At 38.7% G+C, this 15,592-nt stretch overlaps 2 protein-coding genes across 9 annotated transcripts in view; one reads left to right on the top strand and one right to left on the bottom strand.

Annotated features, from left to right (window-relative positions):
• The first annotated feature begins 1,850 nt into the window (after positions 1-1,850).
• Positions 1,851-5,546, top strand: LOC114251905 (uncharacterized). Its single transcript, XM_089738408.1, has one exon. It carries the CDS (start codon positions 1,994-1,996, stop codon positions 4,211-4,213), a length of 2,220 nt encoding a protein of 739 aa, XP_089594534.1. The 5' UTR covers positions 1,851-1,993; the 3' UTR covers positions 4,214-5,546.
• Positions 5,547-6,671: 1,125 nt separating this feature from the next.
• pasilla (RNA-binding protein Nova-1-like protein passilla) overlaps positions 6,672-15,592 on the bottom strand; it is a 90,222-nt gene continuing 81,301 nt past the window's right edge. For 6 of the 8 annotated variants that reach the window (XM_089738413.1, XM_028186336.2, XM_028186333.2 and 3 more), the window contains 2 exons: positions 14,382-14,594; positions 6,672-14,172 (listed from right to left, as the gene is read on the bottom strand). In XM_089738413.1, the coding sequence (XP_089594539.1) occupies positions 13,952-14,172; positions 14,382-14,594 (434 nt within the window). In that variant the 3' untranslated portion in view covers positions 6,672-13,951. The remainder of the gene's footprint in view (positions 14,173-14,381; positions 14,595-15,592) is intronic. The other 2 variants (XR_016325382.1, XM_028186337.2) reach the window with 2 other exon arrangements.

Genomic DNA, 15,592 nt, shown 5'->3' with positions numbered 1-15,592 from the left:
TTCACGTCACATCGCTTCGGAATAGAAACCAGCTTAATTTACACTATGTTGTGTATTGTGCTTAAATTATGGATTGTATTCATCATTTCGGTCCATATAAATTATTATATGGCACCTACCTATATATCGCAGTACTGCGAGTTGACAACCCTTACAAATATCCCAATTTAACCCTCAACCGTGTCAATTTACCCCGGACGCTGGGTAAATTGGGACGGCCATTATTTTACCGATTATTTCTTTAAAATGAATAATTAAAATAATGTAACGGTTTTTATCACCTAGGTACGTTCAAGACTCAACTTATTTCTTTGGTTGAGCAATGACTATTTAATTGGAACTATTTTAAAATTCAATCTGAAGGTCGATTTTGTCCCTATTTACCCCATTCTACGGTAATAGGTATTGAAGTTTATGTGGGTACCTACCTTATAGGCTCTTTTTTTTTTTTTTTTTTTTTTCCTACCTAAGCTGAGAGCCTTGAGAGGCTATGTCAGCGTAACCCTAACTTTTGTAGGTGAGCTCACGGGGCTCAAACCTGATGACGTTGCTAACACGAACCCTAGCAAGAGTCGTGCTTCGCAGAATCTACCACCGGATCGGAAACGCGACCCACTGAGAAGATCCGGCGAGAAGCTCAGTGGGCTGTGTCTGCGAGTTCTTATAGGCTAGAATTCGACATCGACTATAACATTAAGTGTATAATCTATGACCATAACTAATTTATTAATCTGTGGGGCTTTTTGGCGGGAACGCGAGGAGTGAAGTTTGTGATATCTTTTATTTTGTCTATTTAATGTTTCTTCAGGTTTAATTGTGTAATAACGGTGGTTTATTAACTGTTTAATATCTGTGAAAGTGCACAAATGTGGGAAAGTGAAACAAAGCCGCTGAACGTAGCTTCTCGGGATCCTCCAAAAAGTCCACTGAAAAAATCTTAGTAAATGGCCACTATTTTACTGAGATTATATTTCATCTCATCTCAATTCATTTCATCCCAGTTGATTAATGTCTCAAATTAATCACCTTCATTTCATTTCACACCATGTTATCATTTTTCATAAAAATAAGACTATTAAATTAAAATAAGACATGACTTAAAGGTCTTAGTTACCAGGTCATAAAATCCCTTCAAAAAAAATTAATCTGTGACACCGACCGACAGCAAAGAACATTGCCTTTTTTGGCGGGAACGCGAGGAATGCAGTTGTGTGATTTGTTTTATTTTGTCTATTTAGTGTTTCTTCGGGTTTAAATGTGTAATAATGGTGGTTTATTAACTGTTTAATATCTGTGAAAGTGCACAAATGTGGGAAAATGAAACAAAGCTGCTGGACGTAACTTCCCGGGTTCCTCCAAAAAGTCCACTGAAAAAATCTCAGTAAATGACCACCATTTTACTGCGATTATATTTCATCCCATATCATCTCATTTCATTAAATTTCATCCCAGTTGATTAATGTCTCAAATTAATCATCTTCATTTCATTTCACTCCCTAATATCATTTTTCATAAAATTAAGAATAATATCGACGCTTGAAAGGCAAACGTGACTAAGCGACAATGCGTGAACTTTACAGTAGACTAATTTAAAGTTGAAATACCTGAAAACAATTCTCTTTTAACGAATCTAGCTGTAGGATTGAAATGATTTTACTAGACCTAGAAATATATATTTTTTGCGCATCGAATATGGTTATTGCCTATCATTTATGTATAAAGCAGTTATTGTCGCTTAGTCACGTTTGCCTTTCAAGCGTCGATATAAAGTAAAATAAGACATGACTTAAAGGTCTTAGTTACCAGGTCATAAAATCTCTTAAAAAAAGCAAAGAACATTGAAGTTAAATCAAAACCGCTAGAAGTAATAGTGTTCTGTGATCAAAACCGTTGTGTAGGTATTCACTTTGTGCGTCATCGTATTCCTAATTGCAAATATATTAATAAATATAAAACGGCTCTATCTGCCATGGCTTGACATTACAATAGATTAATGGTTATGATTAGAAATTGTGGCCTGGAAACAATGGAGAAGTGGTTTCAGAGAACAATTGTGATCATATTGTTGTGTTTTGCTGCATGTTTGTGTGAACGTGGAGATTACATTGGCTGCTATGTGCTAAAAGCCGAAGAAGTATTAAATACGCACACGGGTCAATCCGTGGACGCATGTCTCAATGCTTGTGAACAGGTACATTACAAATATGCTTTAATAGGCAATGAATCTACTTGTTTCTGCGGAAATTCACCGGGAAAGTTCAAACTGCCCTTAGACTCCTGTCACACGGTATGCCCTAAGAACGAAACTCAAAAATGCGGCGGTAACAATGCTACTAGTGTATATGATACGGATGTGGTCGCTCCAGGTCAGCCAAGCAATCTGGTCCTATTTAACGCCACAGAGACAACAGTGAGACTGCGTTGGTCTGCCCCTGATGCATACTCCTTCATAACTTCATATGTTATTCGAGCAGCTGTTATTGAAACTTATTCTGATTACAATCTGAAACCATTGGAATGGAGAGTATCCAATGAAACTTTAAATATGGAACTCTTAAACCTGCATCCTGGGTCCAAGTACAACATCAGTGTTGCAGCCTTGAATTATGATGAAGAAGGTCCAAATATTACCATGGTTACTGAGACAGTAATTGGAACACCAGACCCTAGTCCACCTGACGTACAGATAATTCAAAGACGAGGTGACAGAATGGTTGTACATATTCCCAAAGCTAAGAATGTGAATGGGCCAGTTTCTATGTACAGAATAGTCATTTCTATAGAGTTGTATCAACAAGGCTTCATAGTGGATACTCTCAGTAACCATACATATGCAACTGAACAAGGTCTACCTTACTACATCACTGCTGAATTGGATCCTGATGATATAAAGACTGATTTCATCATTGGAGACAGGAGTACATACAATGGTTTCTACAATGCTCCATTGCCATTAACAAATGATATTGATGTGTCTTTAGGAGTAGTGAGTGAAAAGAACCATGTCAGAAAAGTTAGATATGCTGAGTCAACCAAAAAGATTATTTTGAACATTAATGAACCTGAGGAAGTATCTCCAATGGTAGTAGCACTGGGAGCTGGTATTGCCATTGGAGTAGTACTACTGCTGATTGGCATAGGACTTATTATAATTTTACGTCGCAGAATACAGTTTGTACGAATGCAAAGGGAATCTCAATCAATGCCGTTAAATTTAAGTGAACCTTGTGTTGAAATAGAAAACTCCGGATTTATTCTTGAGGATGAAGAAAGAGTAGACTACTACGGAAATTTAAAACGTAAACTTTGGAATATTCCACGGAATTTAATTGAAACAGACATATCATGTGTTGTTGGTGTTGGGACATATGGTAAATTCACTAAAGGAAAAGTGCAACAAGGTGGAGTGCAGACTGTTGGCTTGGTTCAGGTCATAGCTGATAGAGAACTTGAAAAAACAGAGAAGAAGCAGATGCTACAAGAATTAGATCTGTTGATAAAAACCAGTGAACACGAAAATGTTATCTCATTAATAGGCATCTGTGAGACTAACACCACTTTGCTTGTAGTTTTGGAAGACATTAAGAAAACTTTGAAAGAGATGTTGCTGTTAAGTAGACAAAGGGACATTCAGAATAATAAATTTTGCTCGATAACAGAGAATAAGGTATTACAGATTTGTGTGCAAGTTGCCCGAGGAATGGAGTATCTTCACACAAGGAAAATAGTCCATAAGAAACTTTGTTGTAGAAACATGATCATAAGTGAAAATGGAGCTGTCAAAATAGCCGGTTTTGGCTTGTCACACTTAAGATCTTTACATGAGAATCCTGATTATACACGATGGACTTCTCATGAAATGTTAAGACAAACTAGATATAATCCAAAGGCAGATGTTTGGTCTTTTGGAGTTTTGATGTGGGAAGTCCTTACCCTGGGAGCAACTCCATATTCTCATTCAGGGAATAAAGATGTAGGCAGTAGGATATTAAGAGGAATGAGGCCCTCACAGCCTTCTTATGTTGGTGATGAGTTGTTCCAAGTGTGTCTTCAGTGCTGGCAGGTTGATCCCGATGAGAGACCCACCTTCTCATCTCTAGTTATTGAACTGACACCTGTTTCTGAAGCTCCAGGGACTAGGAATTTAAGCTTTACTCATTATAATGGTTTTGAGTTTGAACCACATATTCCCCAGTATGAAGTTATTTCTTAACCAAAATATTAATTAGAATTGTAAGTATAATAATTAGTCATATATTTATCCAAAGAGTCTTAATGTTAGAATCTCAGAAAATTGCATTTCATTAAAATGTGTTTCAAAATAATTTACAGATTAAAATTAATTTTGAATTACAAGATTTCAATAGGTGCTTTGCATTCAATTTTTTATAAGAAACATTTGTATTAATTATGCAATTCACATTTATAACTTAGGTGATTCATATGACTCAAAATTTATAGATTCCAAGTTATCATAATTCTTTTTTTTTTGTATATATTTGAGATTTTAGATGGAGAGAATAAAGCGAAAGGGCAAGTATGTGTTAACTCTATATAGTTTGCTTTAATATAATAGATAAGAAAAAGACTTGCACTTTGCATTTAAATAGACAAAAGACATTTATCTCACTATTCTGGTATGATTATTACGTAAACATACAAAAGTATTAATTATGTAGACATTAAAGTGTGAAATGTACAAGATAAATGTATTTTTTTAATTAACTTTAGGTTATATAATACGAAGAGTGGAGGCAAAGAAGATTATATTAAACTACATAGGTATATTTGAATTGGATTCGTTTTCAGAAAATGTTTAAAATAAATTAATAGCCCTCTAGAGCCTCCAAAAGACGTTGACTATTGCTAATATCTGTTTTGAGCTACATGCATGTAACAATAAAATTAAATATGAAATTAAGCTTTGTAGCAATACTTCATAAATAATGGTTGATGAAAGGATATAATTTCTTATAAAATACAATATTTAAGTACCACATTTTTTGTGAAAACATATATTTTTAGGTATTATACTTTGTGTATCTAAAATAACAATGGACTGATATGGTTACTATTGTTAATCGAAGCTTATATATATTAAAATTCGTTATGTAATTTTTTTTCTTTTCTAAACATTGATTTTGTAATAGTAGACTATAATTTACTCACTACTAGGCTCTTATCTAGATGTAACTATCCATTCGTATTAATAATGTAGATATAATTTTCTGACTTCAAAAACTGTATAAAGCAGTTAATTTTTAGTATTATTTTAATGTTTTACTACGAGTATATAATAACCAGTTCATTCTGTGATACTTAATAAAAACGTTGCCAATAAATTAAGGGTTCAAGTTTCAAGGAATCTTTATTAGAATGGTATGAAATCGGAATGATCATTACATTTATCTCTCAGTGTACCTAAATCATTTTTATTTATATTTATTTTTTATTTAAAAGTATCCGTCCATTTTATATTTTTATATGAATCTTCTTCAAATCTTTGTGTTGTATTTTAAAAATAAATAGATGCAATACATACTAAACTGAAGTTTTATTCAACATTCTGATTTCCAACGTTTGTTTTGCGGCAAAACTTGCAATCGTAATCCTTTCTTAATATACCTAAATTACATCTAATTGATAGAGTTGTAAGAAATTTCAATACCTACCGCACATATATGAGGCCGTCAGCGCAAAAGCGGCCTAATTTTTTTTTCCTTCCTATTCTAGTAACATCGAGGGGTTATGCTAGATTCACCGAACTAGTAGGTGAGCTCACGGGGCTCAAACCGGGAGTGTTGGTAACACAGGCCCTAGCAAGAGCAGTGCTTCGGAGAATCTAAGAAACGTGACCCACTGAGAAGATCCGGCGAGAGACTCAGTGGGCTGTGTCTGAGGGTTAATTTACTCGTCGAGCCCTTCGTCGCAAGCGACGGGTTCGCCGAGGACTAGACCGGTGCTTGAGGTACCTAAAATCACCGTTAATGGATCGGCAGGGTTCGCAATGACGTGTTTAGGGTGACGTCGACTGTTTACCATTCGGTCCACCGGGTATGAACGCCTAAGCTTACCATGGTTAGTATGGATATAATGCGGTTTGAATTTAACTTTTACACTGTTTCATAGGCAAAAATTATGTTTACGCAGCCATCCTTTATCTATGGGATAGACCGGTAAAGCATTATTTTTTTAAAATAAATAGCAATATTTAAGCACGAATATGAAAAATTGTGGATTAGGCCACTTTTGCGCAGACGGCCAAATACTTATGAAGAGAAGCTTCTTACTAAGAAATAGTTGATTACCGGTGTTTAAGACAAATCCTGGTCGCGACAGACCTGGCAGGTGCAATCTCATAGATTCAGTCATTTGAATTCAATTAGGTATACTAGACATTAAAATTATAGGTAGATTAATTTTAATTTACTTGAATCCTGTTTCGGCTAAACCACTTTATACCTTAAACAGGGTTAAACAGGGTTTTCGTGGAATTGAGGAGTCTCCTAACACTAGCCTTCAAAAAAACGTTTGTAAATTATGGTTCTGGGCAATGAAACAAAATATCAAATTCTAGATCATGTTCAGCAGAATAAGACCCTCTGTTATGGGGGATCACCATAGAGGACGTAGATTAATAGGAAGTTTGGAAGAGGAACTATTTAAACAACTTATTTTTAAAGTTTTTGCATTTATTAATGTTAATATAATATAGACAATGTTCAAGGTACCTTTTAAATGGTTTTCGAGCATTTAACACTAAGACATTGTAACCTTTCCATTTTACCTCTTAACTTTACAACATTGAAAAATAAAACGTTAATTTTTTCAAAGTGTTACATACTGCGCGAACAATAAACTTTTGACCAACATTTTCAACATGTACAGAAATTAAAAAGAAAATAATCAATTAAAATTTTTAGAAAATCAAACTTAATGAAAATAGGTACATAATTTTTTGTTACATTCACGCCTACCAACATTGCGAACCCGTCTAAAGTTAACAAAGTAACAAAACAAAAAAAAAATCAATTACAACATTACACGTAAAATAATAATTTCATCATTGAAGTGGTAGAGCCGCGGCCGCAGCCACTTACAATACGCAACAAGTTACAATTCAATAGAATTAGTATAACATACAATCTCAACATGTGTAAAGATCAGACGAGGCGAGGCGCTCGCACCACGCCGCCGGCACCGTCCTAACGACCTCCAACAATCCTATGATAAAACAATTACATTACAAGATCCCCACAGCCCGGGGCGCGTGTCGTGACCATGTCGATGCGCGAGTTGATTCCTCAGTCTTAATAAATTGATGACAATGAGCAAGTTACAGAACGTAAATGAAACAATGTTATGTGTAACGTGAGCACGTCCGGCGGTCGCGTGCGATGCGCGCCCGACCTAGCGGCGCGGGGATGTCTTAATGTTCGTTCGACTTGAACGCACAGCCATTTGTCCTAAACACAGTATCGAACCTTAGACTAACCTAGCGCACCCGGCGGCTGCCACCTTCGCGTCTATACCGACTAACGCTATACGATAAACCACTCTATCAACAAATTCAACAACATTTAGCTACTAATATTATCGAGGTCCGAGTCTCGTCAGGGACCCGGGCCCGTTCGGAGAAGAGAACTAGCTACCTTAAACTACGAAATACAAGTTGTGGAGCGGAGTGGAGTGGCGCTTCGGAGTGCGACTACGGGAGAGAACAACGGCGTGCCGGGACCGACCTCCGCGGACGTGACCGGTACTCTGTGCAGCGCTGTCCCCCTGTGCTAACCAAGGACCGGAACGCCCGGGTGCCTCACTGCAGAAACACGCAGGGCGGTATCTTTTGATGTATGCAATAGCAAGTCCGGTCGTTGAATTTAATATTTCAAAATCATTAATCAAAGGTATGCTATGTTCAATGTTAAACTCTTCATGCCTTTTCGGAAAAATGGCTATTTAAACGTGCAGAACATATTTTGATACAATTTAGTGATTTCTTTCATACGATGCTTGCCAAATTCTTCTTTTGATCGCAAATTTCCAATGAATACCAGTCGTGCGTGTCAGTACCGGCGGTCGTCGGCCCAAAGCACCTAGGGGTCGGGATCTCGGGACGTTTCACTATTTATTATCATTCCACGTTAATCGTAACCCGGCTAAATTATAAATCCACGATAATATACTCTCAAATATTGTAACAACTTCAGTATAACAACGTTTAACATATTATTTCCAGTAATTATTTTCTTTAAAACTTATCACTATAAGTACCCATTATATTGGTTTATTATGAATTATTTAATTTAAACTAACTAGAATTCCTTCGATAACTATTAGCCTGCGTTGCGTTCTGTGCGGCGCGTCAGTTAGAGCGAGACAGCCAGTGGTTTAGAGGAGGACGAGAGATAGCGGTGACTTAACAACTGAAAATCGTCTTTAAATAAATGAATAGACAGAGCGATACTTAAAACCTAGCTGGAATGTGGGCGGCTCGCCGCACACAACGCGACGTGCAGGAAGGTGTGAAGTCTAATGACAGATGAATAGTCAGTCTGGCGCGTAACAAGTCGAGGGGGACCCAGGCACTACTGGTGGCGTCTCGGTAGGGACCTAAGCCGGAGTGGCTGTCGATCGACTCCCCTCTGATCGTGCTCAACAGGCTGTTTCATTCATCATCATTATACACTTCAAACTTCCCCAGCATTTAACAATAAGAGGCAAGTCGACTTAGAAGAGAAGAGCGAGAAATGTAATCTAAGAACTGGAAACTATCCTACCGCGCCCCCCTAAATCACAGGTCCTTAAGTAACGCGGACTTTTGCAATTGCCTTAGTATAGGATACTTAAATTGGTATGTCACTTCTGTCGGGGTCCAGTGACTGAAGTTTCTAATCATTCAACGAATTGATCAGGTTCACATAAACCGTGATACAGCCCAAACGTGAACGTTAGACCGCGAATAATGTGTTAAGGTATCTCGGAACAGAGTGGATACTACAAGAAGACGACACCATTACTCCGCCACAAATCGGTTACTGGTACAATAAAAGATCTAAAGATTTAATAAAAGGCATTTTCCACTCTTTTTCTTTAACCTCGGCAAAATTCGACTTCGACGTTCATCTAAGAGGGACAGTTATTAAATTTTAATGTATCCATAGGATACCAGTCACTAGGCACATAAAGCAAGGGACGTAGTTTGGACAGTATAGTGGACCACGGTGGGGGGCGCGGGACCAAGCCGCTTCGCACGGTTATCTGACATGTGACATTAATTGACTTTTCACTTAAACGTATTCTATTCGATTTTTATTTAATTTTTTCGTTAAAATTGAGCTTGTAAAATCCTGGCACGCCACACGGCCTGCGGAGACAGCGCGACCGCGATCCTGTGTTGCTAGCACGTCGGGCGTGCGGTGTTGCTAGACGAATGTAACGTTAAGATAATTATTGCGTTTTGAGACTTGGATTTTGTGATACATTGCGTTCAAATTCGCGATCGCGTTGGTCTCCTTAATTATTTAATTGACGTAGACTACAATGTACCTAAGAAACCACCGAAAAACGTTTTTATTTTATTTTTATTAAACAACATGAAGGTATTTCGAAAAAACACCCGAATATTTTTTACGAAGAACTTTTACTTATTATTTAAAGATAGAATTGAAACATTTAAACTATCAACTAGAATGCTTCTCTACACGGCGTTAACTACATAACACTCGTATAATATTATTACATTAAGATAATTAACAATAAAACAACGTAGCATCAAGTGTCGTTGGACAGGAAACACTTTACAGACGACCTTGCTCGGGCGAGCTGCGGCTGACGACGCGGCGGACGGTACGTAGCTTGCGTTGGAGACAAACATGCACTTCATAAAACCGAATACAAATTTATTCTTTGTATCGGTTAGACGTTTTTCTTTTTGTACTTCTTTAGTCCGCCTCCATTACGGACCGCCGTGTCGTCACCGCGTCGTCGCCGTGTCGTGACCGTATCGTCACCGTATCGTCGCCACGACTACGGTCGCCGCGTAACGTCGACATACGGACACACGTTAACCCTAAATTACTACATTTACGAAAAAGACTTGTCACTAACTAGTTTTATATTAAACAACAAAATCAAATGTAACATTCAAATAAAATCGCAGTTCGAATGGTGTCTGGCTTTAGTAACGTTGAAAATATTATTTTCTTTTTTTTTATAACAAAGTCGTATGTTTTACTTACTATAAAGAGCATATGACACGTTGTGATAAGAACGAGAAATGAATTTCGTTTTTCTAATTAACACAATTGGATGATATCTGACATAATAAGTGCTTGAATATACTTAAGGTTTAAGTAGATTATGTGAAATTTAATTAATAATTTATTATGAATTATTATGCACTTTCAATGGACCGTGTGTACTGAAGTGAACTAAATTTAATTTAATTTTCTTCGGCGTCACGTAATCGGTATATTATTATAGACATCATTAATATTCACACCAACAAAATCACACCAAGGCGACCTATCAAAACTCATTTCCCGTCGCGGATTATCTGAAGGCGTTTAATTTGCCCTTTGCGGTCCACGCTCTGCCCACGCGATGGCACTCGTCGAGGTAATCAGCAATACTTACATTAAGATACATTATTAAACAAATTTAGAAATAAAAACCATCGACGATGATCTATCTTTTGGAATATCGTAGACAGCATCGTGGCCGTCCACAAACCAGTGTTTTTTTGGGAATTTGTGCTCGTTAATGTATGTTGCCCTTGGGCATCATTCCCAGCAGATGGTGAGAATTGGTTTTAATGATGTGTCTGGCACGACAGCGCCGTCTACAACATTGTCGCGACCGGCGCGGAGTACCTCGACAGAATCGAATGAACAATCACAGTATTTTTGTTTTTTATTCATATTTTTTTTTAAAACTACCACTGAAGCTATATCAAACGGCTAAAAACGTAAAACAGAAATCGATTTAACAATATCGATACAAACATCGATTCACAGCTGAAACATTTTCAATTATCGAACGCAAACGCTTAAAAACGTACAACAGATATCGATTTAGCAATATCGATACAAAAATCGATTCGCAGTTGAAACCTTTTCAATTATCGAACGCAAACGCTTAAAAACGTACAACAGATATCGATACAAAAATCGATTCGCAGTTGAAACGTTTTCAAACAACAAACAGTAATGGCGGACCGCGCCGCGCGTCCCGGGCAGGCCTCCAACTGTACGTACAGTCCAACTCCAAGTTCCAACATTAAATACAGTTTCTAAATAAGTATCAGCCCATCGAAATTATTGAACGCGACTAATTTTACTTTTATCGTTGTCTACACAGTAGATAGTATGCGCGTACGTGTGTGATGCCCTGCCGGGGCCACCCGGTGCTGAAGACAAGACGAGACAATTAAGAGACGGTCTGCGTACGGACACGTCACAAGATGTCAAACTTTCAAACTGTCAAACGCAGTGACAGTGTCAAACTTTCCTATTCAAAATTCAACATCTGGACATATAACAATAAACTTGTACTTACATCGTAATTATAAATTTAGACCGACGACAATCAAAACTCAACCATTCAATAAAAATATATTTTGCAATCGTATTAAAGAGAAAATAATAATAATAATAATAGTTTTCAAACTTTTTATAATCACAAACATTAATAAAAAAATTGTATAAAAAATAAAAGATCTTCACCGAGAGAAATCAGGAATGACTGCATTCTGCTAACCAGACACAAATACGTATAGGGTCAAGGGATAAAAAATAATTTTCAAACAAAATTTAAAAATAAAATATGTACTTTTTAAGCAATAAAAAATATAATTAAACATCTACTTTGGTTAGGATCATTATTTGGCTCCTGAGATGCCCTGAGCGCTTTCCGCCGTGCGATATCTCGATTCAAGAATCGATTCTCCGACAAAATCGATTTCGTATTAAATTTTTTAAATCCTAACGAATGAACAATTAAACTAACAATAACTTAGATTCAATGGTAACATTTACAAATGAAATTGTAAATAATTAATAATGTCGTGAACAACAAAAATGTGTGGAATAGGAATTTCCGTGATAGGACGATTATCACATAAGTTTCGTTTACAAAAAAAATATAATTATAATAATAATAATAATAATAATGTAGAAACTTAAAACATAACATACGACCGCGATCGTTTTTATTATTATTGTAACGTTACATTTTCTTATGCGACATTCTTTATAACGAGAACAAGCAACAAACACTTACATCCGACTAATGAGGTAGGACACGGTAACTCTAACAGCTGTACAGTGAACGTCTCGTCGACAACATTAACATCCAACGGCTTCACCTCGTAAAACAACCAGTGTGCTTAGTGAGAGTTTTTCAACGTTCTCGATAGCGTAAAAGTTAACTCAACTTTGCATGGAGTTGGTACGTTTGCCGCTAGGGGCGCAGAGAACGTTAAAAAAACTCGCACTAAGAACACAGAGCTGACGTCACGGCCGAGGTGAGCTCTAGTGTGGCGCCGCTCTCTACGCTAAGTCAACGAACTATTTTTAACAAAACGATAGAGATGAAACGCTAATCGCTCGCCAGAATGTCGCACAACAAAACGTAGCGCGCACACCGCGGCCGCGTAACAACGAGCCCGCTAAGCGGACAGCGACCGTCGACCGAGTTAAACCATTATTATCGACGCTATTCCTCCCTTTTATAAAGTTTTAAACACGTTTTTAAATGAATATACATAAAATTATTTATATTATCATTTTATTATTGTAAATAGAGAACTATGTGTCGCTATGGGTCGCCGGCTGTGATGCAGATTGCACTGTCCCCGACCGGCCGGAACCAGACCACACGCGCTGAACTCCAGGCGTGGCCCACCGCCTTCGTCGCTGCTAGACGGAGTTGTCTAGGCGCGACAGAAGCTGTCAGTTTCATTCAGTTCCAGCTTTTAACGTTCACTTTCGTCGATTAACTGCTAAACGATTGAATAGCACGCGTCATCGTCAACGTTATCGAGTTATATATTGTCATTTCTAAAATCAAATGTCCCCTTTGAATCAATATCCTATTAAGAGAAATTACATATTTTTATTGCATTTTAAATAACGTTAACGAAAATCGCGTGCTATTTTTTACTAAGCAAAACAGCGTGCGACCCATAACGAGAACTGCGGAACTAATCGTTTCGTTATTTTTAAAGTAACACATCATAAATGTTCAGGTAACACGCGCCATATTATTGTTTACTTTAAATAAATCATTTTATTTACTATTTAGGCTTGAGACGCCCTGCGGCTAGTCTGGTACCAGACTGCATTGACTAGAACTACGCTAAGGCGGCTGACGTGTGCAATACTCACTTTGAAATGAATATTCGAGTGACGCGAACTATATAACGACTGAAGAAAGCGAAATTGTTGTAACTGAAAAAGCCAACTTTACACCAGAGCCATTTATACAACTCTTCCAAAAATTCATAACTCATATTATATCTGTAGAGATAGAAAGTTGAAAATTAGTATGGTGTGGTATCTAAAGCCTGTCTGTGTATAGTGGTATCTGATTATGTTAATTTAAATACATCAATTTATGGCTTTGGTATATATATATATATATATACAGTTGGGTTTTTCAAGATACGACATTTTCGCTTTCTTCCGTCGATATGGAGTACGACAGTAACGCACACTGGGAAAATCATCACGTCGCAATCCCAGAGTCCACGTTCAAGTTTATACAAAACGTTTTTTGACTGCTATTTTTACTTAGCGTTGCGATTTACGAATTAGATGCGTCATGTTGTTAGGGTGTAAGTGGATGTTAATATTCATTTGAGAGTGAGCAGCCGGACAAGCGGGCGCCCCCCCCCGCGGCGCTACTTGCGCGTGGCGCGGTGCCGAGGGGCGAGGGCGAGGGAGCGTAGTTACTGCATGAGGGTCGAGATGGCGTTGTGCCTGGTCCGCTTCAGCTCCTCCTCCTGGATCTTCTGCTCGATGAGGTAGTGAGCGTTGCTGATGGCCGTCTGCGAGCCGGAGATGGTGACGATGCGGTTCCGAGTGCCGGGAGCGAACGTACCCTTCTTCGAGATCTGGATGTTGGCCCCGGACATCTGCTGTATCTCCACCAGGCTGCGCCCTCCCGGCCCTGGGACGCAGTTAGTTGAAGATGGGTATGAGGCGAGATGCACGTGAGCGGTTTGTCGATCGACATAATGGTACACGGGGGGCTCGGTTGTGCGATTAGTTCGGTACTTTACCTTACTGTACTAACTCTAAGATGAACTTATAAACATAAAACTTAGGGATAACAGAATTGATTGCAATATGACGCGGATCGAGATGTGTAGTACTGACCGAGGATGGCGCCGACGATGACCTCCGCTATCTCGACGTTCTTAGAGTCCTTGGGCTGCGCGTCGGCCGGCGTGGGGCTCTTGGACAGCGGCAGCAGCGAGGCCGACGGGAACGGCACGCCGCCTTGCAGCGAGATGGGCGCCACGGCTGGGGGGCGAAGCGCCTCGAATGCAACCTCCGCGAAACGGTCGAGCGAGCCGCCGCGCGCGCCGCCTGCGGGGGGACTCATCACTCGCACCGCGCCGCCCTATGCCGCCCTACCCCGCCCTGCCCCGCCCTACACAGCACTGGCGCACTCCCCTCTACCCGCTCCCTACTCCTACCGCCGGAGTCTATATCGCACACTGGCCGCGGTCGACACAACTGGAGTCCGGTAGCGCGATCATCTGATAACTTTATAGTCTACGTAACAAAACCCCCTCCAAATTATTATTATAATAGTTAAACTAATTGTATCGATAGGTAATTAATTCACTAGTTGAATTGATCACTAAGTGTGTAAGCTACATGCGTTGAATTCGTATCGATTTTATCTACCGCGGTGCGGAGGCAGCGGCTGGCCTACATGAGCGTTCTCGGATGCGGCAGCGCTGTGATGCGGATAGAAAAGATGAGATGAAGGAGGAACGACCAGTTTTCATTTCGCTAAAAGACCTGACGCAATCTAGACTTTGAACCGTTTCAATTCGCACACGACAGCGGCCGACTGACGACTTCAACCATTCGCGGTATGTTTATCAATCGTCGATTAGTCGACGCTTACTGTTCGTCACGGCATCGCATCAGATTGTCGTGTGCAAATTGAAAAAGCGAAACTGGACTTTAAAAAACATGTCGTTCCTTACTATTTATTAGACAGAGACGTTGTGCTGTGGACTTTGAAACTGAAAGTACAAACCCGGACAGAAGCCGTCGTCATTGTTAAGCATCAATTTATTTGTCAATATCCCATACATATGTGTAGGTATTCTGAATGTTAAAAGAAACTACCTATATCGTGTATTGAAAAGTAGGAAAATTCATTATTAACTACACTATAGTTAAGTTTACACTATGTAAATTTCAAAGTTTTTAATGCGCGACACGATGTCAAATAGTGTGGGAATACACATTATTATTTATCGACATCGATAGTTTTCGCGATATCTCGTTTCCAAATACAATCTGAATCGTGAGTAAAGTCCACTTTTTTCCCTTGCCTATTGGCTGGT

Source organism: Bombyx mandarina, chromosome 25 (assembly GCF_030267445.1).
Source record: "Bombyx mandarina strain Sakado chromosome 25, ASM3026744v2".
In the NCBI taxonomy this organism is placed as follows: Eukaryota; Metazoa; Arthropoda; class Insecta; order Lepidoptera; family Bombycidae; genus Bombyx; species Bombyx mandarina.
Note: the sequence above shows the minus strand (reverse complement) of the source record. Positions and strands in the feature narration are given on the sequence as shown.